Genomic DNA, 26,773 nt, shown 5'->3' on the forward strand with positions numbered 1-26,773 from the left:
TCAGCCTCGGGGGAGAACTACTCCCTCCTCATCATGGGAGACAGCAACGGCGATGAAGATGGCGATGGAGTCGATGGAGATGGCTCCGGGGGCAATTCCCCGTCCCGGCAGGGTGCCGGAACAGAGACTTCTGTCCCCCGAAACTTGTCGTCGATGGTGGCGGCGCTACGGAACTCTTCGTGGAAATTGGCAGGGTGATTTAGGGTTTTCGCAGCTGGGCAATATATAGGCGAAGGGGCAGCGTCGGTGGAGTCCCGAGGGGCCCACCCCATAGGGCGGCGCCGCCCCCTCCTGGCCGCGCCAGTGGATGGGGAGGAGGCCGTGGGCCTCCTATGGCTTGGCCCTTCTGGCTCCGTGGGTCTTCTGGCGAAATAGAATTTCTGTAATTTTTCTGGATTTTTCCGAGCACTTTGGTTTTTGGGCCTTTTCTGCAATAAACAGACATAATAAACAGAAACTGGCACTGTAGCATCTTGTTAATAAGTTAGTCCAATGAATGCCATAATATGATATAAAGTGCATATAAAACATGTAGGTATTGTCATAAAACTAGCATGGAACATAAGAAATTATAGATACGTTGGAGACGTATCAGATCTCATCATTAAGATGAAAGTGAATGACTTTTATTGCAATGCTTTATGTGGTGTTGGTGCGAGCATCTCTGTTATGCCTAGAAAAAATTATGATATGCTTGATTTGCCACCTTTGGAACAATGTTATTTGGACGTTCATTTTGCTGATATTGCTAAGAAGAAACCTTTGCGGAGAGTTAATGATGTTTTTATTATGATTAATAATAACTTTTTCCTTGTTGATTTTGTTGTTTTGGATATTGAATACAATGCTTCTTGTTCTATTGTTTTGGGAAGACCTTTTCTTAGAACTGTTGGTGCTGTTATTGATATGAGAGATCGGATTATTAGATATCAATTCCCACTCAAGAAAGCTATGGAAAAATTCCCTAGAAAGAGAAATAAGTTATCTTTTGATTCTATTATTAGTACAAATTATGATGTTGATGCTTCTTCACTTGAAAATACTTGATTCAGACTTTCTGCGCCTAGCTGAAAGGCGTTAAAGAAAAGCACTCTTGGGAGATAACCCATGTTTTATTTTTGTAATTTTTCTTTTATTGAGTCTTTGAAGTTGTTACCGCTGTAATAAACTCTCCTTATCCTTTTTATTTCGTTTTTGCGCCAAGAATAGCCTCTAATAGGAAGAAGGTAATATTTGGAGAAGTTGATGTCCTGAAACAGATTCTGTGCTGCCACCAAACAAATTAGTATTCTCAGCCAGAACGTCGGATTGATCTGATAATTTTTGATAATATGTCCCGGGTTATTATCTAACTTTCATTAGTTTGAACTTTTCGATTTGAGCAACAGAAGATTTTCGAAAAATCGATCTGTACCTGCTGTTCTATTTTGACAGATTTCTGCCACTATTTGCATTTGCCTCTTAATATTTTTATTTTTATTTTTGTGTTCTTTTGAGAGAAAGAGTTTTTAAAAGAAGTTGATACAGTAGCTAATGTTTTAATGGATGTTTGACTTATGTTATAACCGAACCCTAATGAAAATTGTGTGATATTTTGTATGAAGGAAGTTTTCAAGTGTAGGGAGAGAAGAATGATGTGATGAGATGAAGGATGGACAAAAACTCATGATTGGAAATGCCCATGTCCCCCCCAAGAAATATCCAAGAGGTACAAGCATCAAAGCTTGGGGATGCCTAAGGCATTCCCTTCTTCATCAACAAAAATATCAGGTCATCTTTCAAGACGCTATATTTTTTATTGCTTCATATGCTATGTGTTGTTCTTGGAGCGTCTTTATTTTTTTTTTATTTTCTTTTATTTGTTGTAGTATATGGTTGGATCCCAGCATACTTGTCTTGGAGAATGACACACTCCATTTTCATTGCATAGAACACTCTAGTTTTCACTCTTATTGTTCTGCGAGTGTTCTCTTTTGCTAGTACTGTGTTTAGCTCTTGTTTTCCACTCGTATTTTGTTCGGAGCTTGTTAGTTTTATTTAGTTAGGTATGATTGGCTCTCTGTCTTTATTGATTATTATCTATGAGAGTTTTTTCAAATAAATTGATTGGTGTTGGAGCCGAGTAAAATATTTCATGCTTATTGTTTAGACTGTGGCTTAGACTTTAGCATGTCATGTTAGATATTATTTTAATTATATGCTTAGTAGTTATTGTTGTAGCATGACTTATCTCAAATAGCTGAGAGTGCTTAATGTGTCGTTGAAAGAATCATGTGTTGTTTCCATCATACAAAAGCATAATATTGTGGTATTCTCCTTTGATGCTTTAATTGGGTTGACTTGGCACATGCTTACACCATGTTATGACTACAAACCCAGTCACATCAAGCCTCTATGATCATTTAGTTTTTGACTTGTAATATCACTTTATGCTTTGATTAATAATGTTTTGTCGCTATGCATGATTATGGCTATTATTGCTCTCTTAGTTGATCACTCCCAGTCTTTTGCTAGCCTTCACATGTATCGAGTATGAGCTCTACTCGTGTATCCAACTCCCAAAAACCAAAGTTTGTCAATTGTGTCCACCATACCTACCTATATGTAGTATTTCACCGCCACTCCAAAGTAAATTGCTTGTGTGTTACCTTTAAACCTTTAAAAATTATTACCTGTTTTAGCTCATGAGGAAGTGTTGGATACTTTATTGTCTCTTTCATGTTTATTTTGGCTTCACACCTTGACTAGCATGCATAATGTGCTAGTCCCTAATATTTCAAAAAGAGCAGGCAAGCGGGTGCCCAGACCCACTAAATATAAAATAAACAAATAATCAAATAAATCTCCTAACACTATTGGCTTGAGAAATCATGAACTTAGCTTGTTCAAACAAAGGAGAAGAGGAACTTTATTGTTCTCTCAATGGGAGCCGCTCTTGAAGCCATTAAACATGAAATGATGATAGATCATTTGATGCCATTCGTTGACATCGACATACATACCTCTCAAAATACATTTTCACCACCTCTATTTTATTCAAAATAAAAAGCTCTAGCACATGATTAATCTTGCTTCCCTCTGCGCAGGGCCTTTCTTTTATTTTTATGTTGAGTCTTCATCTTCTAAATTCATGCACCAATTAAGAGAGCATAGTTGTCATTCTGAGTATAATGTGCATAGTCCCAAATTTATTATTGATTGATTCATGATTATGTTATTGCTTGTTCTCAAATTATTTGTATCTAGTCACCCTTTTGAACTTTAAAGGTGTCCTATGCATTTATGTTTTCCTGTTCCATGAAGGACAAGCTAAATACCACTTTGCTATGTTTTCTCTATGCTAAAAAACAAAAGTTGCTTTCAGTGCACTGTTATTTATGATCTTTTGTTTGAGTTACTTCTCATGTTGTAATATAGTTGCTAAGTTCTATTGTTAGAATTATCCATCATGCCTATGTTTAGAGTACTTTGATCTCATCTCACAATGCTTTTACAATAACTTGATCAATATTGTGTTGGCTGCATGTCACCTCAAAAATTATTTTTGTTATCACTTACCTACTCGAGGACGAGCAGGAGTTAAGCTTGGGGATGCTGATACATTGCAAGCGTATCTATAAGTTTTGATGGTCCATGCTTGTTTTACACCAATTTCTATATGTTTTGTTTTACACTTTGGTTTCTTACTGAGGGAAAACTTGCTGTTGTGCTCATCATACCTTCATCTTGGGGTTTCCCAACTGTCCGCTCTGCCCAACATCACATAGCACTTTCTATTCCAAGTATAATATGTGTGTTATGCCTCCAATTCCTTCAAAATATCCTTTTTAATGTAATTTAAAGCTCATAGGAAGGTAAGGTATGGAAGGAAAAACACAACTATGTTATTTATGGGTTTGAAAAATTATGAGTAATGAGCTAGGTCGGAACCATGCTGACATGGGAAACACCTTTCAACATTGCACTTATCTTTTAAGTTGATCATAATGTTTTTCGGCTACTTGTTAGTTGTCTCTTGCGAAATAAAGGGGGTTATCAACATAAAGACTAGAGTATGCATATATGTTAGAGAAGTGCATTGAAGCACTAAACGAAGGCATGCCTAATCATGGTAAAAGTTTCAGCACGAGCATCCTCAATACGAAGAGAGAAAATAAAAAGGAAAGAAAAAAGAAATAGAGTGAAAAAGAAAGATAGGAAAAGGAAAGAGAATGACAAAAAGAAAGAAAAGAAAGAAAGAGAGAAAAAAGTGAGAGAGAGGATGCTCAGAAGACTATTGTCCATGTTGTCCTGGTATGGATGGCCTACAAGTTGAGACTCAAAATCTTCTTAGGTTCTTTGTACAAGCGGCATGGAGGTACCCTTTGTGTTATTCTTGGTTAAAAAAATATGTGAAAGATCTATGATAATCTAAAGTTAAGTAGCACGAGGTATAACTTGTTAGTGGTCAAGGGCATGAGGCAATTACTTATAAGATGTCAAACACATATGAATCATGGGTATCTCTACAACAAAGAGATATGTGGAGCCCCATCCTTATTTTTCTTTTGACATGAATTGCACAGCTCAAAATTTCACTTTATGCTCTATTTTATCTTTTTATTTTGTTGGCGGACTAGCACATATATTTTCTACTTACTTTCTGTTGTAAGAGTCAAGAGAGTCAAACAATCAAAAGAGAGGACAATGAGTCTTCCAAACAATTTCTATAGAATTATCCAAGCATGCTTTATGGTTTATAATATTTCTCATTTATTTGTTTACGATGCCACTTATTATTTGCATGCTTTGTAGAATGTAAGAGATATCACTTTATAATTTCATTTACTTATTGTTATTCTTTATTGACTGAACCTTGTAAGACTTTGTATCACATATAAGCAATATAATAAATTATAAAGTTCATGTTAGTTTTATCACTTTTATGCTCGAGGACGAGCATAGGTTAAGCTTGGAGATGTTGATGCATGTAAAATGCATAGATGAACTTTATACTTGATTAACATATATATTCCCACATATTTCTAACATATATGATGTTACTTCATGTTTTATATTGATTTAATGATCCCCTTTATTTGGTTATAACTCTGCAGAATAGAAAAATCCTATTTTGTGTATTTTTCACTTTCGGAGATCTATACGAAGTTAAATTGAGCTAGAATTTCGGGGACATTATTTTTTCACACGAGAAACACCTGTATGTGGATGTCAGGAGAGGGACCTGCAGGCTCAAAAGAGACAAGGTGGCGTGCCCTGCTAGCCGTAAATTATTTTGATGTCAGTGTGGGTCAAGCAGAGTGCTTTCGCCGTTGATGTTTTTTTCGATCTCAATGCAACATGACTTTTGGCTAATCCTTAGACGTCTTATATTTTGGGACGGATGATGTAATAGCTAGATTAGTGAACCGTTGAACCCTGCTACGGAGTATAATATTGTGATGCTGTGCAATTATGTTTATGCACTTTCCGTTTGATGTCTGTCCTGCAATTGTTTACTGTAGCAAATGATTGTTTGCTGGAGATGAACTGTTAAACTAAGTTACAGATATGCTGGACATGAAGTGTCAGGAAATTCGGATGCCTTGAAGCATCGTTGATGGCTCCTTAGCCCCGACAACTAACTCTGCTCTGCCACATGGAAACTAACGTACCTCGTACCTTCGGTTTCTTCTTCCTTGTCCCATTTGGAAGAGCACACCGAGGAGGAGCACCGAATAAGGGCACACCGTGGCGCACCGTAGAAACAAGGCCAACGTCGCTCACGGAAATCAATCGACCAACCAGTAATTATGGAGGCGCGCAACGGAGCCCCTCCGGCAAAGCTGCCGATGTCGGGGCCACAGATCTGCAAGCCTTTCGTCGGGCCGCTCACGGTGACCAAGAAGGCGTTCGGCCTCTCAGTCGGGGACTACAACGTCACCGACGCGAGCGGCGTCGTCGTGCTGCGGGTCAAGGGCGAGTTCTTCAGCAGCAGACGCCGCCGAGTCGTCCTGGACGCCGACGGGAGGCTCCTCCTAACCATGCGAGGAAAGGTAAACTTCAACTTCGTGCCTTGAGCATTGTGGCCGCCGTGAACTGGTCAGAACATAAAAATGTACTGAAAAGGGTTGCTAAAATAAACGGAGTGTCAAATAATAGCTAGCAGAAGTGTTCATAAATGAGTCCGCCTTAACTAAATCTTTTGCTAGCTATGACTCATTTATGTACACCTTTTCTTTTTGCCGATATATTTGATCTTCATGCTTGCTGGCATCTTTTTAAGAATATTTTGATTGTGTGCATTCGAGAAGGCTGTAACCTTCTCTTCACAGTAAAGGAGTATAACAACGGACTCCACTTTGGCAGGCATTCAGCTTTCACAGTACCTGGGAAGTGTTCAGAGGGGGCAGCACAAATGGAAGTAATTTGCTTTTCACAGTTAAGAGATCTTCAGTGATCCAACTGAACGCAAGCTTGGATATCTTCCTGGCTGCTAACAGAGCGGAGAAGGTCTGTGATTTCAAGATCAAGGGTAGCTACTTCAACAGATCATGTGCATTCTATCATGGTACCACTAACATCATGATAGCTCAAGTAAGTAAACTGGCTATCGTTTCAAGTCATTTCAACTAGTTTTGTACATTGTCAGCTAATGTCGGTATGTACCCCACCTGGTCCTGCAGATGAACCGTCAGTTTGTACTGCTTGGGAAGGACTCGTGTACTGTTACTATAATTCCAAACGTTGACCACGCGTTCATCACATCTCTTGTTGTGATTCTGGATGAGATAAACCAGTAGAGCCCATGGTGAGGCTGATGAACAACAGACACACTCTAATCAAATGCTTGCTGCAAATTCCGAAATATCAGGTCGAGGTTTTCCTTTTTGACTTGTGATGTTGTATAGTAACTGTATAGCCACTTTCATTTTAGTCACTTGTTTGCAGTTTTATACTGCAACTGCAACAAATGTTTCTTGTTTGAAATTTGGTATCGCATGGTATAGGCCATGTATACGCTGTGTGGACTTCTGATTGTAATCCTCTTATAGATTCATCCATTTTCTATATTAGAATCTAATTTGGTTGACTGTATTAGGTTTTTTTTTTTTTGCGAATCAAGGAGCTTTATATATAGAAGATTTTACTTTTTTCGACAAAGGAAATATATTAAAATCACGAAGATACAAATTACACCCGCAACAACTCAATGACCTAATAACATTATGGATGTGCACAGCCAAAAAAAGAATTATTTTGACCGGCTACCTCGGGCAAATTGCACGTAAAGTGCTCCCTTCCCTTGCCGCTCCCCTCCCGAGTGGCGGCAGAGCCCCCACCCCCTCCCCAAACCTCGAAACCCTAGTAGCCCCCGTCATCTCCCACCCCTTAGGCCGTCGCTTCTACCGACTCTGGTGGCTGCACCCAACCCGTCGAAGGACGAAAGGGCTGGAGAGGGCTCCACGGCACATCACGGTAGGCCGTGGGACGCAGGCTGGGGACGCCTGGTGGCACGACCATGGTGGTCGTGGCCTGATGCACTCCAGCGGTCAGTGTTGAGGTGTGGGTGGCACGTGGCGGTCGTCGTCTCCAGCGGCGGTTTGGTGGTGGCAGTCCGATATGGGCCGGATCTGGCCCACTTGAACCCAATCGGCGCAGGGGGACCATGGCTTCGGCCATGCCAATGTTAGTGCTCCGTGCCACCTTATTCTCCACTGTCGGTTTGGCAGGAGTGACTAGTGGCGTGGGGGCTACTAGTCTTGCAACTAATCGAGGTTGTCCTAGGATTCTTCTCGCGACAAGATGAAGATCTTTCAGTTGCCCATCGATCTTGTGGGAGTGTCATGTTCGAGAAGGCTCAGCCGGTGTACTCTAGTGGGCGCTTCATGCCTGGATTTTGCTGGATCGGATGGGATTTGGTCGTGGGAACTCATGTTTTTTTCTGACCGTTTGGTTTCAAAGGGAGCGTTGTTAAGCTCTGCTGGCTCTTACCATCATGGGGCATGCTTTCTCACCCACGGTGAAGTCATCTGGTGGAGAACGTTGTGCAAGCCGAGATGTTGGGACTAGCAATGATGATTTGACTTTTCGCGACGATGAGTAATTGGTTTGTTGATTTGGAGCGCAGCGGCTTTGCATGTGGGGACGACAACACGTGAGAAGTTCAAAGTCCTACCTTCAAGGGTAAAGATACAAGGTCTGCCCTTAATTGGTTGTACCTGACAATGACCTTGAAGGAATTGTTTTAGGAAGTGAGGACTTTTCTCCAAGGTGAAAACCTAAGATATATGATTGGGCGACGACGATGCTTGTGTGATGTTCCCTTCTTGGAGCGTCGGTTTTAGAGAAGCTGGACTTCTGGTGCTGTCTTGGTGGTGTTAGTAATGCTTCTTTAAGGAATAGATCTTTGTAGCGGGTTTTTTCTTTTATTGTATTTTTTGGTTGTGTGCATTCGTAATGCCGCTAGGGTAATGCGTTGTTGGAGAGGCTGGGTGTTATTGGTATCTTCGTGATATTAATATATGTTCTTTATCGAAAAACAATGATCTATTCCTTGTACCAGCAGACCTAACACCACCAAGAGAGCACCAAAAAATCAATCTTGAAAAGCGATGCTTCAAAGAAGAGAACAATGCACAAGCCTTAGATTATAGGTTTCACCCTGGAGAAAGTCCAATCTCTCAAAAATAACGCCTTCAACAAGGCTATTGCAGTGCACAACAAATTAAGGCCAAACCTTAGGTTTTCACCCTAAAGTTTAGACTTTGAACTTCTCATGTGTTGTCGTCCCCACTTGTCGATGCCGTTTCTCCAAGTCCCCAATCACCAAGCCAATTCCTCATCGCCCACCTGGACTCGAACCACCATTACTAGTCCTAAGATTTTGGCTTCCATGCCATTCTCTTCCACTGATTTCACCATGGAATTAAAGCCATGTCCCAGAATGCATGGGAACAGACTGCGGAGTTTCACATCGCTCCCTCTGAAACCAAACGGTTAGAAAAAAACACGGTTACTCGTGACCGAATCCCATCCGATCAAGCAATCTCCAAGCATGAGTTGCCCAGTGGAGTTCATCGACGGAGCCTTCCAGAACTCGACACTCCGACCTGCGGAATGAATACATACATCAAGAAGATATTCATCTTGGCTTGAGAGGGACCTTAGGATGACATTCTTTATTAAAGCTGAGCCACTATCCCTGATGCCATCTGGCGGCAACCTGCAAGATCTGCATCTCCCAAGTGTAATGACGAGAGAAGAAAAGGCGATGCCTTCGACAAGTAACAACGCCAAGCGATGCCACCATCATCTGCCAAGACCGAGGTCGAGTCTCGATTGTCACAAGTTTCCACGTCACCCCAAACTCGACGTCGACTAGATCTTCACCGCCATAGATCGGTGTGGGATCTCAAGATCCCCCACACCAAATCCTAACGTGGCCATCCACCTCCGAAGGAGGAAGTCGCCGCTGCCATGTCCGGGGCCACTGTACTGGCGTCTAGATGATGCGGTAGTGTCGTTGGCCATCTTGTCGTTGGTAGGCGTAGGATTCGAGACTCCGGGCCCAACATATGTGCCCAGTGCGCCCACCTTGCTACGGTGACTGCATCACTGGCCACCGCCACCGCGCATCACAATGGTTGCAGAGGTGGGGAGGGTGCCGCATGTCACCCATGTCTGCTCCTAGCGCGCGACCAACCGCCGATGCACAACCTTTAGCCGGCAACCCTTTGGCGGCGGCGGCGGAGGCAAGAGCGGGGGGTGGGGGAGGTTGAGGTTGAGGGACTGACGATGGGATCCCCAATAGAAGATTTTACTTACTTGCTGTTCCATCAACTCAACAAGATGGTGCAGCCGAATACAGCGAGTAGCCCGGTATTTTGTGAATCAGATGCATGCAAAGAAGAAAATGAATAAATATAGAAAAAATTGAGCTCATGGATCACCCATTCTTCATCCTTTGCCATCGAAACCTCAATCCTGATAATGTTCAACCGAAGAACATCATATTCCTAGGTAACTATACTGGAGCAAGTGGCATCGCTTCATCTTTGCCAATTTGTCCACATCACCCCAACACATAAACATTTATTCAGAAAACAAATAAATCTTGGCAATACATACCCAACACTTCAAATTTGATCTTACTCACCTCTGCTATACTTTCTTATGTTGCGGGAACTCAGATATATGATTATTTTCTCGAAGTTACTGAAGGTCTGGCATCGAGCCTGGGCACATGCCCATGGTGCCCGGACGGTAAATCCACCCCTAGAAGGTTGTGTAAACGAAAATATTTAGGAAGTTTCTGATGAGGGGAGGATATTGATTACTACATCTATTACACCACCTCCATATATTATTAAGTTTGGATTATTCTGCGTTGAAGTGCCTCCTAAAGATGAAGTGAAGCCCAACTTTCGGACACCGCCAATGATGCTTCGTTTTGGCCATGGAGTTGCGAACAAAGATGGTTAGGTGTTATATGTTTCTTTCAGCGTGTCATGTTTTTACTTTTCAGTTTGCGCTTATTTTTGTGAGTTGGTATTTGGGCTTGCCCGAATACATTTTAGTTCAGCCATTTGGACCTTAAGTTGTCGTGGGGCCTGTCCCAACTAAAGTAGGGTTTGGAGTCACCCTATAAAGTGTTATGGCAGCCGCCTTGTATCCCTAGACTTGTTATTTTGGAGATAGAGTATAAACCAGAAAAGTCCCAATGCTTGGGTGTGCATATCAGTGTGTTTGCTTGCTGATTTTCAAGGTCCATGCGTGGGAATTAATTTAGGTCAGTTCTAACATGGGGAATTGAAGAGGAATCAGTTTGATCTATTTCAGATTGGGTTCTCTTGTTTGCTATCTTGCTCTATTTTATCGATCGCCGTGAAAGATTGGGCCGAAATCCCTATTGAATCACGTTGATCCTTATCATCTTGGTATCAGATTCGTCAGGTTTCTCACGGTGATTTTACTGCTGAGGTTTTTCTGCTTTTCAATCTGCTGGAGTTTTTTTGCCGGTGGCCATCAAGCCAAAGACACTGGTATAGATCCGTTCTTCTGCGTGCTATCATGGAGAAGTTGTACATGCGCCGCCAGTTCTATAGTGCTTCTTATTGAATCGATCTTGCTAGGCTGCGTAACATATTTCAGAGTTTTATTTTGCGGACCAGCAAAGGAAAGGCAAGATCATTGTTATACGTGAGATTTTACGTGGTTCAACACACATTGGATCTGACTTGTTTTCTCTATCCTTGATTGGCTGGTCTTCACGTCCAAGGAATAAGAATTGGAGAAGTTCAGATTGAATTGGTCTTCTTGAATCTTGAGTGCGTGTGTTCCTGGATTTCTGTCGACGTGGTTTACGTGGACTCCTGGGCGCGTCAGTATAAACAACAATGAGCAAACTCTCGTGCAGGCGATCCTCACAGATGTCTAGAACGCGCCGGCGCTTATTATCGTGCGCGTGACAGCCAACGCTGTCTACATCTTCACGTGTGGCTACTGCTCGTGTGTACTGTCGCCAACCTACGACACGCAATGGTGAACTCCCTTCAGGGAGATAATTCCGTAGCTGCTGGAGAGAAGAAAGAGGAGCTTGTACTACCTGTTTGTGCTGAAGATTTGGCTCCTAATGTCTGGGCTGGTTTTGATAACACGTGTGCACTTATACTTCAAAGCTATGCTGCATTGATGGCGCAGATTACACAAGTAGCTACCCGGATTGATGCATTGGGCGATGCTCCTGCCAGTGCACCAGTGCAGCCCCCTCCTGCTGCACCACTTCGTGACATGGTACAACGCCGCCCTGCTGATAATCATGATCGTCGCCTACTGGCACCCGTTGATGATGGAGACCTCCAGGATGATGCTCATTATATACAACGACTGTTTGCTGCTCGGTCGGCTGGTGCTCTCCGCGAACAGCCTGGTCGTGATCGTTTTGGTCATGCTGCTCGTGTTCCACTTGATGAAGGTGGTCTTGGGCGTATCAAATTGTCCATCCCTTCGTTCTCCGGTGACCGTGGACCTAAGGATTATTTGAAGTGGGAGATGCGGATGGATCAGATTTTTTCTTCCTACAATTACACCGAGGAGAGGCGACTCCAACTCGCTGCAGTTGAATTCACTGGTTATGTGTTGATTTGGTGAAATCAAATTCTGCGTATGCATACTCGGCCAACATCGTGGAGAGGTATGAAAGATCTTATGCGACATCGGTTTGTTCCTGAACACTATAAGAGAGACATGCACAATAAAATGCAGCAGTTCACTCAAGGTACTGAATCTGTGGATGAGTATTACAAAGAGATGGAGTTGCTGATGATACGTACTAGAACGAGAGAGGATGTGGAGGCCACAATGTCTTGGTTCTTGAATGGACTGACTTTTGAGGTGCGTGACCGTGTGGAGATGGTTTATTATAATGATGTTCAGGATCTCGTGCACCAAGCTGAGCATGCGAAGCAACAAATCAAACGACGCCAAGCTACAGCCCCTTCAAATTCATGGCACCGTTCGCATACCGAGGGTGCTGGTCCTAGTGTTCAGCCGACACCTTCTACACGCTCCAATCATGTTTCTCAAAGTGACCCGTCGAAATCCGGAGTATCCAAAGCTGTATCTAGTACACAATCCACCGCAAATATTCAGTGTTTTACTTGTGGAGGCCGAGAACACATGAGGCGTGATTGCCCTAATGCAAAATGGGTGATGGTCACACAAGATGGCTACATTTCTGCTACTGACGACGAGAAGATTGATCCATCTAGTGAGGAGTCTGAGGAACATAACAACTTTGATGTATATCCCGATGATGTTGCCCCTAATTGCACTAACATGATGGTGCAGCGTGTTATGGCAGATCGTATAGAAGGACAAGGGCAGTGCTGGAATATATTTCAGACCCAATGCACAGTCAAGAACACCGCTTGCAAGCTGATTATTGATGGTGGTAGCTACACCAATATTGTTAGCAAGTGTTTGGTGGACTCTCTTTCATTGCCTACATGGAAGCACCCGCAGCCACATTGTGTTTAGTGGTTGTATAATTCAGGGAAGCTGAAAGTTACACATAAGGTGCGCCTAAAATCTTTAGTAGGTAATTATGAGGACACGGTAATCTGTGATGTTTTGCCTATGGATGCATGTCATGTGCTGCTAGGACGAACATGGCAATTTGATAAGCGTTCCCCTCATGAAGGAAGATCCAATGTTTATTCCTTGTGGCATAAAGGGAAGCATCATGTGCTGCACCCTATGTTTGACAAGGATATCAAAGTGGATGCATTTTCTATGAAGATGAAGGTCCAAGACACTAAGCCGAAACCGAGGACGCTTTCCTCTCAAGTTGGGGGGGGGGGGGGGGGGATGGGGGGAGGATATTGATTACTCCATGTATTACACCACCTCCATATATTCTGAAGTTTGGATCATTCTGCGTTGAAGTTCCTCCTGAAGATGAGGTGAAGCCCAACTTTCGGACACCGCCAATGATGCTTCGTTTTGGCCATGGAGTTGCGAACAAAGATGGTTAGGTGTTATATGTTTATTTCAGTGTGTCATGTTTTTACTTTTCAGTTTGCGCTTATTTTTGTGAGTTGGTATTTGGGCTTGTCCAAATACATTTTAGTTCAGCCATTTGGACCTTAAGTTGGCGTGGGGCCTGTCCCAGCCAAAGTAGCGTTTGGAGTCACCCAATAAAGGATTATGGCAGCCGCCTTGTATCCCTAGACTTGTTATTTTGGAGATAGAGTATAAATCAGAAAAGTCCCAATGTTTGGGGGCGCATATCGGTATGTTTGCTTGCTGATCTTCAAGGTCTAGCGTGGGAATTGATTTAGGTCAGTTCTAACGTGGGGAATTGAACAGGAATCAGTTTGATCTATTTCAGATTGGATTCTCTTGTTTGCTATCTTGCTCTATTTTATCGATCGCCGTGAAAGATTGGGCCAAAATCCCTATTGGATCACGTTGATCCTTATCAGTTTCAGAAAAGGAAACCACTATCAAGGTGCTAAAATAGTCTGAATAAAAGGGTGCATATATTTTTTAAATATATTTGTTGTTAGTAATCTATTTATGTTCTAGGATCATCTAGCACGTGAAAAGTAACATCAATTCTAGCACAAAAAGGGCGAGGAAAAATAAAGTATCGTTATGTTCTTTTTAGTTTCACAAACTAAAGACATCTTAGCCAAAAACACATTTGTAACTTCTGTAAAATCTTCAAAAAAGCAAGCACTTGGATGCTCAGTTGAAACTCACCCATATAAACTTTGGCAATGTAATACAACAATATTCTTTGTTTCCCAAAACGAGAAAAGTAATATAGCACGTTTTAACATTTTGAAACTTATGATGATTTTTTTTAAAGGTAAGTTTAGTATTTGCCTTTGGGGTGACGTTAATTTACGAAGTTTGGGTACGTTGCAATATAAGGTGGAGACTTCGAGAACATATGCGATTGGGTTCTGAAAATCGACTCCACTTATTTTCCTATGTATCTATAGAAGAACCTCACAAACACAATCATGCATATCATTCCTATCGCAATAATTATCAAACACCCCACTATGGCACAAATCATTCATGCAAAGCAAAATTTGAACTGCTATAAATGCAACAAGCAAATAATGAAGAACGAAAAGGAAATCAAAGCAGAGACACATGATTTTAACGTGGAAAGCCATCTCCAACAAAGAGAGATAAAAATCACGGGTGCCAGCCTATTAAAACTTCACTATATCGGGAAGTGTTTACGAACACTGCGGGTTACCTTATAATCTGATAAACCCTATTCGGCGGCTTACGGAATGTATATGTAACATCCCAACCTTGTTATCATAAATAAATGAGTGTTCATGTGCATCTCATGCATGTAGTTTGAGTTTGAACAAAATTTGCATCTCCATTTTCAATTATGCAAATCCCTCTAATTCAATCTCATTCAAAATCTCTCAAGTTTTCAAAATAAGCAACATGGCCTTGTTGTTATCTCAATAAGCCATGTGTGTCTATTGATCTCTGCAAAATTTGAGTTTTCAAACTCTATTCAAAAACGGTTTGAATTTGCAATTTGAAAAGAGAAATAAAACCAGAAATGGAAAAAAAGGAGAAAACCACTCCTCTCTCTCTCCCTCGGCGCAGCCCATCTCCTTTTCCCATTCCCTTCTCTCTGCTCGGCCAAGACAACCCAGCAAGCAAGCAAACTCGGTCTGTTATTTTCGCAGGGGGTTAAGTGCAAAATGGCCGGGTCATCTCCTACCTCCGTTTGGCCAAGCACCTCGGTGGCAGCCCCGGCAAGCTCGTCCGCGCCAAGATTCGAGCCACCGCCGCCCGGAAGCCCTAGCTCCACTTCTCCCCTTCTCCGTGCTCTCCCGCACCCCCCCAGAGAACCCTAACCTACCCTACTGCCGCCCCGGCCTCCCGTCAATTCGCCGCCGGCGAGGCCCCCCGGTCGTCGCCGACCCCTCCGACGGACTCGCGGTGAGCTCCTCATCCTTCCCATGCCCTCGCCCTGCTCCCCCTCGCCCTGTATCGCCTTGGCACCGTGGCACCCGACCTGGCCTCCGCCGCTCCTCGTCGTCGCCCATGCTCCGGCGACCAAAGGCGGGCGACGCTGGCACCAAACGCCTCAGCGCGTCGAGGCGCTTCTTCCCCCCCCTCGCGCGCCCTCAATCGCGGCCAAAACGGCCGATTGAGCTCAGCCCGAGCTCAATTTCGAGCTCATGGCCGGCTGACGTCATGATGACATCAGCATGACGCCATAAATCATGTTTCTATTTTCTGCTTTAATTTCCGGTAATTAATAGATAATTTATATTAATTCAGAAAAAATATAAAATTATATACCAAAATGATCAGAAAAACATTTCCTAGCTGTTTATCCATGTTTCATCCATGCTTGAACCAATTAAATATGAGCCCTAGTAGAAACCCTAAATCGACCCCTCTCATGTGCCGGAGTCGATACCGAACCCCTCTTTTTCTGTCGATGCACCTAGGGTTTAACCGAACCCCTTTAATATGACATGTCATCATATTGTATGTGCATTGCATTGTACCTTGTCTTGATTGTGCTCTTCCTTTCCGGTGTTTGGTTCTTCATCGATAGGGATCGAACGCGAGCCTGAGATCAACGCCCCCGAAGAGCAGCACCAGAACAACGAGGGACAAGGCAAGCCCTAACCTGGTTCATATATGGTTTTGAAACTTCTGGTTCTTACATATTGCATCCGCTTCAAATATGTTTTATCGGCAGTTGTAGATATCCTACGTGTGCATATTCCATCCTTGTAGCCCAAAGTTCCTTATCTTCCGCTCCCAGCAAAACTAGGTCTGAGCTTGTTCGCATCGCTAGATCTGTATATGTGTTATGCTTAACCATGCTTAGCTAATGAAGTATGATCCATCCGGTTGATGAATCAGATCTACGAATGAACCTAGTTGGACAGGATGACGTGATAAGATCAGTGGTGATGTTAATAAACATGCTAAAGGCTTGGATGGGCCGCCACATGGGGATGTGGTGATTTGACTCGTTCTCGCCCATACTAGGACCTGAGGTTCTCGCCTTCGGAACCAAGACTGAGCGTACAACCACACGGGGCCCATGGGAACCCCTTTGCCCGAACTTCCCTAGCTTACCCATGACTCAATTAGTTTGCGAGTTCCATTTGCCATACGCATGGGGAAAAGGTGGAAAAGATTTTCAAAGTGCATCATATAGGGCGTGGCCGGGGTGAAGGATGCTGGAGGCATTGAACTGGATCCCTTGCGCACAATGACCGGGACCGCCTCGAAGAATGGCTACCTACGATGACGGAGCTCCCGCTTAGTTTGACTCATAGAATAGGCGAAGTAAGGGAAAGGTTTTGGTCGACCACCCTCTGCCGGCACGCCAAGGAAGCGTGTACATGACGGCGCTAAGAGTCGGTCGGCGCGTGTGGGTAAAGTTGTACACCCCCGCAGGGTAAATCTTTTCGAAAAGCCGTGTCCACGGTTAAGGACGACTTGGGAAAGAACGTGATGATCATAGACAACTTGAACCTAATCGTAAAACCTGATATCTATGTGTGATTAAGGATCCCTTCTCAGGGTGTCGAGGGGGTGATCCTAGGTGACAGGTTCAGGTGATGATGAAGATTCGGTGGATTCAACATGATGATCTTAGAGCTAGAGTTGATATCGCTCTCTTATCCCTTTTGAAAATGGTCTGAATAGACGAGCTTCTGCTCCCACCTGTTTACAAAGGAAAACTAGCTTTCTGCAAAATAAGCTCCACATAAAGCCTCGCATATCCGCTTTGCTAACAGGTTGTACTAAGTCTTGCTGAGTCCCTGTACTCAATCTTGCATGCTTTGTTTGAGATGAAGTTCTTCCAACTGATGGTGGCTTCTACCTTAACGTCGACGAGTAGTTCGGAGTTCCTCAGGCTGCAGCCTGAGACTTATGGGCTGGGACGTCGCCTTATGTTATGGCCTAGCTTAGTTTCTGCTCGTCCCAAGCAGGTAAACGATAACAAAGATAATTTCTGGAGTGACATGCCATCATAACCTTGATCATACTATTGTAAACACATGTAATGAATGCAGCGATCAAAACAATGGTAATGACATGAGTAAACAACTCGAATCATAAAGCAAAGACTTTTCATGAATAGTACTTTCAAGACAAGCATCAATAAGTCTTGCATAAGAGTTAACTCATAAAGCAATAAATTCATAGTAAAGGCATTGAAGCAACACAATGGAAGATTAAGTTTCAGCGGTTGCTTTCAACTGATAACATGTATATCTCATGGATATTGTCAATGTAAAGTAATACAACAAGTGCAATATGCAAGTATGTAGGAATCAATGCACAGTTCACACAAGTGTTTGCTTCTTGAGGTGGAGAGAAATAGGTGAACTAACTCAACAATAAAAGTAAAAGAAGGGCCCTTCGCAGAGGGAAGCATTGATTGCTATATTTGTGCTAGAGCTTTGGTTTTGAAAACATAAAGAGAGCATAAAAGTAAAATTTTGAGAGGTGTTTGTTGTTGTCAACGAATGGTAGTGGGCACTCTAACCCCCTTGCCGGACAAACCTTCAAAGAGCGGCTCCCATGAATTATTTTTATTTTTGGGTGGCACTCCTTCCAACCTTTCTTTCACAAACCATGGCTAACCGAATCCTCGGGTGCCTGCCAACAATCTCATACCATGAAGGAGTGCCTTTTATTTTAGTTTTATTAAGATGACACTCCTCCCCACCTTTGCTTTCTCAAGCCATGGCTAACCGAATCCTTCGGGTGCCGTCCAACAATCACATACTATGGAGGAGTGTCTATTTAGGTTAATTAATTTGGGACTGGGAATCCCATTGCCAGCTCTTTTGCAAAATTATTGGATAAGCGGATGAAGCCACTAGTCCATTGGTGAAAGTTGCCCAACAAGAATGAAAGATAAACACCACATACTTCCTCATGAGCTATAAAACATTGACACAAATCAGAGGTGATAAATTTTGAATTATTTAAAGGTAGCACTCAAGCAATTTACTTTGGAATGGCGGAGAAATACCATGTAGTCGGTAGGTATGGTGGACACAAATGGCATAGTGGTTGGCTCAAGGATTTTGGATGCATGAGAAGTATTCCCTCTCGATACAAGGTTTAGGCTAGCAAGGTTATTTGAAACAAACACAAGGATGAACCGGTGCAGCAAAACTCACATAAAAGACATATTGTAAACATTATAAGACTCTACACCGTCTTCCTTGTTGTTCAAACTCAATACTAGAAATTATCTAGACTTTAGAGAGACCAATTATGCAAACCAAATTTTAGCAAGCTCTATGTATTTCTTCATTAATAGGTGCAAAGTATATGATGCAAGAGCTTAAACATGAGCACAACAATTACCAAGTATCAAATTATTCAAGACATTTTAGAATTACTACATGTAGCATTTCCCGATTCCAACCATATAACAATTAACGAAGCAGTTCAACCTTCGCCATGAACATTATGAGCTAAGAACACATGTGTTCATATGAACCAGCGGAGCGTGTCTCTCTCCCACACAAGCATGATGGATCATATTTTATTCAAACAAAAACAAAAACAAACAGACGCTCCAAGTAAAGTACATAAGATGTGACCGAATAAAAATATAGTTTCAAGAGAAGGAACCTGATAATTTGTCGATGAAGAAGGGGATGCCTTGGGCATCCCCAAGATTAGATGCTTGAGTCTTCTTGAAATATGCAGGGGTGAACCACCGGGCATCCCCAAGCTTAGAGCTTTCACTCTTCTTGATCATAGTATATCATCCTCCTCTCTTGACCCTTGAAAACTTCCTCCACACCAAACTCAAAGCAAAATCATTAGAGGGTTAGTGCATAATCAAAAACTCACATGTTCAGAGGTGACACAATCATTCTTAACACTTCGGACATTGCCCAAAGCTACCGGAAGTCAATGGAACAAAGAAATCCATCCAACATAGCAAAAGAAGCAATGCGAAATAAAAGGCAGAATCTGTCAAAACAGAATAGTCCGTAAAGACGAATTTTATTGAGGCACCAGACTTGCTCAAATTGAATGAAAGTTGTGTACATATCTGAGGATCACTCACGTAAATTGGCATAAGTTTCTGAGTTACCTACAGAGAATTAGGCCCAGATTCGTGACAGCAAGAAATCTGTTTCGCGCAAGAATCCAAATCTAGTATGAACCTTACTATCAAAGACTTTACTTGGCACAACAATGCAACAAAACTAAGATAAGGAGAGGTTGCTACAGTAGTAACAACTTCCAAGACTCAAATATAAAACAAAGTTACTGTAGCAAAATAAACACATGGGTTATCTCCCAAGAAGCTCTTTCTTTATAGCCATTAAGATGGGCTCGCAGCTTTAATGATGCACTCGCAAGAGATAGTATTTGAAGCAAAAGAGAGCACCAAGAGGCAAATTCAAAACACATTTAAGCCTAACATGCTTCCTATGAAAAGGAATCTTGTAAATAAACAAATTCATGAAGCATGTTGCAACAAGCATAGAAAGATAAAACAAGTGTAACTTCAAAAATTTCAGCATATAGAGAGGTGTTTTAGTAACATGAAAATTTCTACAACCATATTTTCCTCTCTCATAATAATATCCAGTAGCATCATGAGAAAACTCAACAATATAAGTATCACATAAAACATTCTTATCATGAGTCTCATGCATAAAATTATTACTACTCCCAACATAAGCATAGTCATTCTTATTAGTAATAGTGGGAGCAAATTCAACAAAGTAGCTATCATTATTATTTTCATCATCAAATATAGGAGGCATATTGTAATCATAATCAAATTTATCCTCCATAACAGGCGGTACTAAAAGACTACTATCATTATAATCATCATAAATAGGAGGCAAAGTATCATCAAAGTAAATTTTCTCCTCAATGCTTGGGGGACTAAAAAGATCATGCTCATCAGAACCAGCTTCCCCAAGCTTAGAACTTTCTATATCATTAGCAACAATGGTATTCAAAGTGTTCATACTAATATGTTCCATGGGTTTTTTAATTTTCGCATCAAACCATACATGTCTTAAATCAGGAAATAGAATAAGAAGCTCACTGTTGTCCATTATGCCAAACTAGTGTAAACAAGAAACAAAAAGATGCAATTGCAGGATCTAAAGGAAATAGCTTCGAGCACACACACAACAATAGAGTAAAAGTACTTAGTTACCTGGGACCGGAGTATGAGTGCCTTTTACCTTTCCTCCCCGGCAACGGCGCCGTAAAAGTGCTTGATGTCTACGTGTGCTTCTATTCTTGTAGACAAGTGTTGGGCCTCCAAGAGAAGAGGTTTGTAGAACAGCATAGCAAGTTTCCCTTAAGTGGATCACCCAAGGTTTATCGAACTCGTGGAGGAAGAGGTCAAAGATATCCCTCTCATGCAACCCCGCAACCACAAAGCAAGAAGTCTCTTGTGTCCCCAACACACCTAATAGGTGCACTAGTTCGGCGAAGAGATAGTGAAATACAGGTGGTATGAATAAATATAAGCAGTAGTAACGGCGCCGTAAAAGTGCTTGCCGGTGTGTGGTTGATGGTGGTAATATTTTAGGAAGTACGGATGCAAGAAAACAAGAAACAAGCAAGCGATAGCAGATATTTAGGAACAAGGCCTAGGGATCATACTTTCACTAGTGGACACTCTCAACATTGATCACATAACAGAATAAATAGATAGATGCTAGAGTCTACACTCTCTTGTTGGATGATGAACACCACTAACTGTGTAGGATTACACGAACCCTCAATGCCGGAGTTAACAAGCTCCACAATATTCGATGTTCATGTTGATGCGTGTAGTTGACACGTCCGTTGGGAACCCCAAGAGGAAGGTGTGATGCGCACAGCGGCAAGTTTCCCTCAGTAAGAAACCAAGATTTAATCGAACCAGTAGGAGTCAAGAAGCACGTTGAAGGTTGATGGCGGCGGATGTAGTGCGGCGCAACACCGTAGATTCCGGCGCCAACGTGGAACCCGCACAACACAACCAAAGTACTTTGCCCCAACGAAACAAGTGAGGTTGTCAATCTCACCGGCTTGTCTGTAACAAAGGATTAACCGTATTGTGTGGAAGATGATTGTTTGCAGAGAAAACAAGTAAAACAAGTATTGCAAGCAGATTTGTATTTCAAGTATTAAAAGAATGGACCGGGGTCCACAGCTCACTAGAGGTGTCTCTCCCATAAGATAAAAGCATGTTGGGTGAACAAATTACAGTCGGGCAATTGACAAATAGAGAGGGCATAACAATGCACATACATGGCATGATAAGTATAGTGAGATTTAATTGGGCATTACGACAAAGTACATAGACCGCCATCCAACTCGCATCTATGCCTAAAAAGTACACCTTCAGTGTTATCGTCCGAACCCCTTTCGCATTAAGTTGCAAAGCAACAGACAATTGCATTAAGTATGGTGCGTAATGTAATCAACAACTACATCCTCGGACATAGCGCCAATGTTTTATCCCTAGTGGCAACAGCACAACACAACCTTAGAACTTTCCGTCATCGTCCCAGTGTCAATGCGAGCATGAACCCACTATCGAGCATAAATACTCTCTCTGGAGTTAAAAGCAAAAACTTGGCCGGAGCCTCTACTAGTAACGGAGAGCATGCAAGATCATAAACAACACATATGTAATAACTTGATAATTAACATAACATGGTATTCTCTATCCATCGGATCCCGACAAACACAACATAGAGTATTACGGATAGATGATCTTGATCATGTTAGGCAGCTCACAAGATCCAACAATGAAGCACAATGAGGAGAAGACAACCATCTAGCTACTACTATGGACCCATAGTCCAGGGGTGAACTACTCACTCATCACTCCGGAGGCGACCATGGCGGTGTAGAGTCCTCCCGGGAGATGAATCCCCTCTCCGGCGAGGTGCCGGAGGAGATCTCCGTAATCCCCCGAGATGGGATCGGCGGCGGCGTCTCGGCAAGGTTTTCCGTATCGTGGTTTTTCGCCTCGGGGTTTCGCGACGGAGGCTTTAAGTAGGCGGAAGGGCGAGTCGGGGCCCGACGAGGGCCCACACCACGGGCGGCGCGGGCCCCCTTGGTCGCGCCGCCATGTGGTTTGGCCACCTCGTGGCCCCACTTCGTATGCTCTTCGGTCTTCCGGAAGGTTCGTGGCGAAATAGGCCCCCGGGTCTTTGTTTCGTCCAATTCCGAGAATATTTCATTACTAGGATTTCGAAACCAAAAACAGCAGAAAACAGAACCGGCACTTCGGCATCTTGTTAATAGGTTAGTTCCAGAAAATGCACGAATATGACATAAAGTGTGCATAAAACATGTAGGTATCATCAATAATATGGCATAGAACATAAGAAATTATCGATACGTCGGAGACGTATCACATGTTTAAATAACCTTAGAGTGCATGACAGATCAACATAACCAAACCAAGTACTAACATAGCATGCACACTGTCACCTTCACGCTACGAAAGGAGGCATAGATCACATCAATACCATCATAGCAATAGTTAACTTCATAATCTACAAGAGATCACAATCATAGCCTACGCCAAGTACTACACGATGCACACACTGTCACCATTACACCGTGCAGGAGGAATAAACTACTTTAATAACATCACTAGAGTAGCACACGGATAAATTGTGATACAAAACACATTGCAATCCTAAAGAGATATAAATAAGCACTTCACTATGCCATTCATAACAATGAATAAGTATTCCGTGAAATATAGCCTAAGAGACCCACACGGTGCACACACTCGTCACCTTTACGTGACGTGGGACAAGGAGTCTCCGGAGATCACATAAGTAAAACCCACTTGACTAGCATAATGACATCTAGCTTACAAGCATCATCATATGAATCTCAATCATGTAAGGCAGCTCATGAGATTATTGTGTTGAAGTACATAGGAGAGAGATGAACCACATAGCTACCGGTACAGCCCTTAGCCTCGATGGAGAACTACTCCCTCCTCATGGGAGACAAGCTGCGTTGATGAAGATGGCGGTGGTGTCGATGGAGGAGCCTTCCGGGGCACTTCCCCGTCCCGGCGGCGTGCCGGAACGGAGACTCCTGTCCCCGGATCTTGGCTTCGCGATGGCGGCGGCTCTGGAAGGTTTCTCGTACCGTGGCTTTTTCGTATCGAGGTTTTAGGTCAGGGACCTTTATATAAGCGAAGAGGCGGAGTCGGAAGGTCAACGAGGCGACGACACAACAGGGGGGCGCGGGCAAGGCTCGGGCCGCGCCACCCGGCGTCCGTGGCCCGGTGGCCCCCCTCCGGCCTCTCTCGGGTGTTCTGGAAGCTTCATGCAATCCTAAGATGCTGGGCGTTGATTTCGTCCGATTCCGAGAATATTTCCTTACTAGGATTCCTGAAATCAAAAACAACAGAAAAGAGCAACTGGCCCTTCGGCATCTCGTCAATAGGTTAGTTCCGGAAAACGCATAAATATGACATAAAGTATGCATAAAACATGTAGATATCATCAATAATGTGGCATGGAACATAAGAAATTATCGATACGTCGGAGACGTATCAGGCCTCTTAGGCCCTTTGCAGTCTTGTTATCTAGATAACACAATTTTCTTTCCGTTGCTTGTTGGATTGTGGTCAGTGACCTCTGCGTGTAATAAATTTGGATCTTAACTCTGCTAAGAGTTGTAATATATTTGCTTTCAGTCGTAGAGTCACTATTGTGTTACCGATTCTCACCCTGTAGGCCCTAGAGATCTAGGTTAGGATTATGCCAGATGTGATATCTGGGTTTGTCTAGCCCTGACGGTCAGGGTCGCGACAGGTTTTGGTATCAGAGCAGGACTGCCTATAGGAAACCCTTTCGACTGGTCGATGTTGAGTCTAGTAGTTGTGAAAACTATTTGAAACCTAAAAGTATTTGCAAAAACATCTGAATAGGATTCTTTTTACTCCTTATCTGGTGTCACTCTAATGCTGAGTCATCTTACCTTGTTTTGATTGAAAAAAGTTTTACCTCTACCCTGTTAATTCCAAACATCTAGGATCTACGGGTTTGGGTTGTTTTCTCTAAAAGTACTCCGTACTTGGTTGCTTAACTCAGTGTTCCTAAAGTGACATCAGTTGATCTGAATCTTGCTCCTTCCATTCAGTGAATGTTATCATTCCGTGAATTCTTTCCAAGGAATTCGTTTCTCATGATCTTTGTCTTTCTCTTCACGATGGCTGGTCATGGTCGTGGTCGTAACCGACGTGGACAAAACAATGCTGAACCGGAACTGCTGCCACCTCCCATAATGGCGCAGGTTCTTAACAACATTGAGACCAACCGCCTGAGGAGTGAACAACTCCTGGAGCGTGGAGCTCAAAACACAGAGCGTCGTCCCGACAACTTGTCACACTTGGGGACTTCATCCGTGCACTGCCTCCTGTCTTCACCCACCCCAAGGAGCCTCTTGATGCTGATGATTGGCTTCGCACCATCGAACGCAAGTTCAACGCTCTTCATGTTCCACCAGGTGAACGCGTGGATGATGTCTACGCACGCTTCTATTCATGTAGACAGTGTTGGGCCTCCAAGAGCAGAGGTTTGTAGAACAGCAGCAAGTTTCCCTTAAGTGAATCACCCAAGGTTTATCGAACACGAGGAGGTAGAGGACAAAGATATCCCTCTCAAGCAACCCTGCAATCACGATACAAGAAGTCTCTTGTGTCCCCAACACACCTAATACACTTGTCAGATGTATAGGTGCACTAGTTCGGCGAAGAGATAGTGAAATACAAGTGATATGGATGTATATGAGCGGTAATAACAATCTGAATAAAATATGGCAGCGAGTAAACATGCAGTAGAACAGTAAATAAACGGAGAGTCGATATTCGGAAATAAGGTCTAGGGATCATACTTTCACTAGTGGACACTCTCAACATTGCAATCATAAAGGAATATAAATAAGCACTTCACTATGCGATTCTGAATTACTCTTTGGCAAGATAACGAACACTAATTCATCATGTAGGCAAACCTTAAAGATGTATTCCCAAGTACTAATAAACACCCCACGCCGTCACTGTGAGCATTCATAGGAGGTACTAACACACCACAATTTCATAGAGACATCCAACTCAAATCATAACTCGGTGAATAAGTATTCCGTGAAATATAGCCTAAGAGACCCACACGGTGCACACACCTGTCACCTTTACACACGTGGGACAAGGAGTCTCCGGAGATCACATAAGTAAAATCCACTTGAATAGCATAACGACATCTAGATTACAAAGCTCATCATATGGATCTCAATCATGCAAAGCAACTCATGAGATCATTGTATTGAAGTACATGGGAGAGAGATTAACCACATAGCTACCGGTACAGCCCTTAGCCTCGGGGGAGAACTACTCCCTCCTCATCATAGGAGACATCAGCGTTGATGGAGATAGCGTTGGTGTCGATGGAGATGCCTTCCGGGGGCACTTCCCCATCCCGGCGGCGTGCCGAACGGAGACTTCGCCCCCGAATCTTGGCTTCGCGATGGCGGCGGCTCTGGAACTTTTCTCGTATCGTGGTTTTTCCGTATCAAAGATTTAGGTCAGGGAGGCTTATATAGGCGAAGAGTCGGAGTCGGAAGGGCCACGGGGGACCCACACAGTAGGGGAGCGCCCCCCCCTCTGGCCGCGCCGCCACCATGTGTGGAGGCCCTGGGCCTCCCCTCTGGTCCCTCTCCGGTGTTCTGGAAGCTTCGTGGAAATATAAGATCGTGGGCCTTGATTTCGTCCAATTCCGAGAATATTTTCTTACTAGGATTTCTGAAACCAAAAACAGCAGAAAACAGGAACTGGCACTTCGGCATCTTGTCAACAGGTTAGTTCCGGAAAATGCATATAAATGATGTAAAGTGTGTATAAAACATATGTGTATCATCATAAAAGTAGCATGGAGCATAAGAAATTATAGATACGTTTGAGACGTATCAAGCATCCCCAAGCTTAGTTCCTACTCGCCCTCGAGTAGGTAAACGATAACAAGGATAATTTCTGAAGTGACATGCTATCATAATCTTGATCAATACTATTGTAAATCATATGAGATGAATGCAGCGATTTGAAGCAATGGTGAAGACAATGAGTAAACAACTGAATCATATAGCGAAGACTTTTCATGAATAATACTTTCAAGATAAGCATCAATAAGACTTGCATAAGAGTTACTCATAAAGCAATAAATTCTTAGTAGAAAGCTTCGAAACAACA

General features: G+C 42.9%; 1 protein-coding gene across 1 annotated transcript; it reads left to right on the forward strand.

Annotated features, from left to right (window-relative positions):
* The first annotated feature begins 5,792 nt into the window (after positions 1-5,792).
* LOC124672468 (protein LURP-one-related 15-like) lies at positions 5,793-6,782 on the forward strand. The gene is made up of 3 exons (XM_047208690.1): positions 5,793-6,035; positions 6,349-6,576; positions 6,666-6,782. Exons 1-3 carry the CDS (start codon positions 5,793-5,795, stop codon positions 6,780-6,782), a joined length of 588 nt encoding a protein of 195 aa, XP_047064646.1.
* The last annotated feature ends 19,991 nt before the right edge of the window (positions 6,783-26,773 follow it).

This window comes from Lolium rigidum, chromosome 7, assembly GCF_022539505.1.
Source record: "Lolium rigidum isolate FL_2022 chromosome 7, APGP_CSIRO_Lrig_0.1, whole genome shotgun sequence".
Classification (NCBI taxonomy): domain Eukaryota; kingdom Viridiplantae; phylum Streptophyta; class Magnoliopsida; order Poales; family Poaceae; genus Lolium; species Lolium rigidum.

What these genes read in the sequence shown, in the direction of transcription:
- LOC124672468 (XM_047208690.1), top strand. Translation starts at nt 5,793, where the DNA reads ATGGAGGCGCGCAACGGAGCCCCTCCGGCAAAGCTGCCGATGTCGGGG. An exon ending in TCCTAACCATGCGAGGAAAG is followed by an intron (nt 6,036 to 6,348) that starts GTAAACTTCAAC and finishes CCACTTTGGCAG; the next exon opens with GCATTCAGCTTTCACAGTAC. An exon ending in CTAACATCATGATAGCTCAA is followed by an intron (nt 6,577 to 6,665) that starts GTAAGTAAACTG and finishes CTGGTCCTGCAG; the next exon opens with ATGAACCGTCAGTTTGTACT.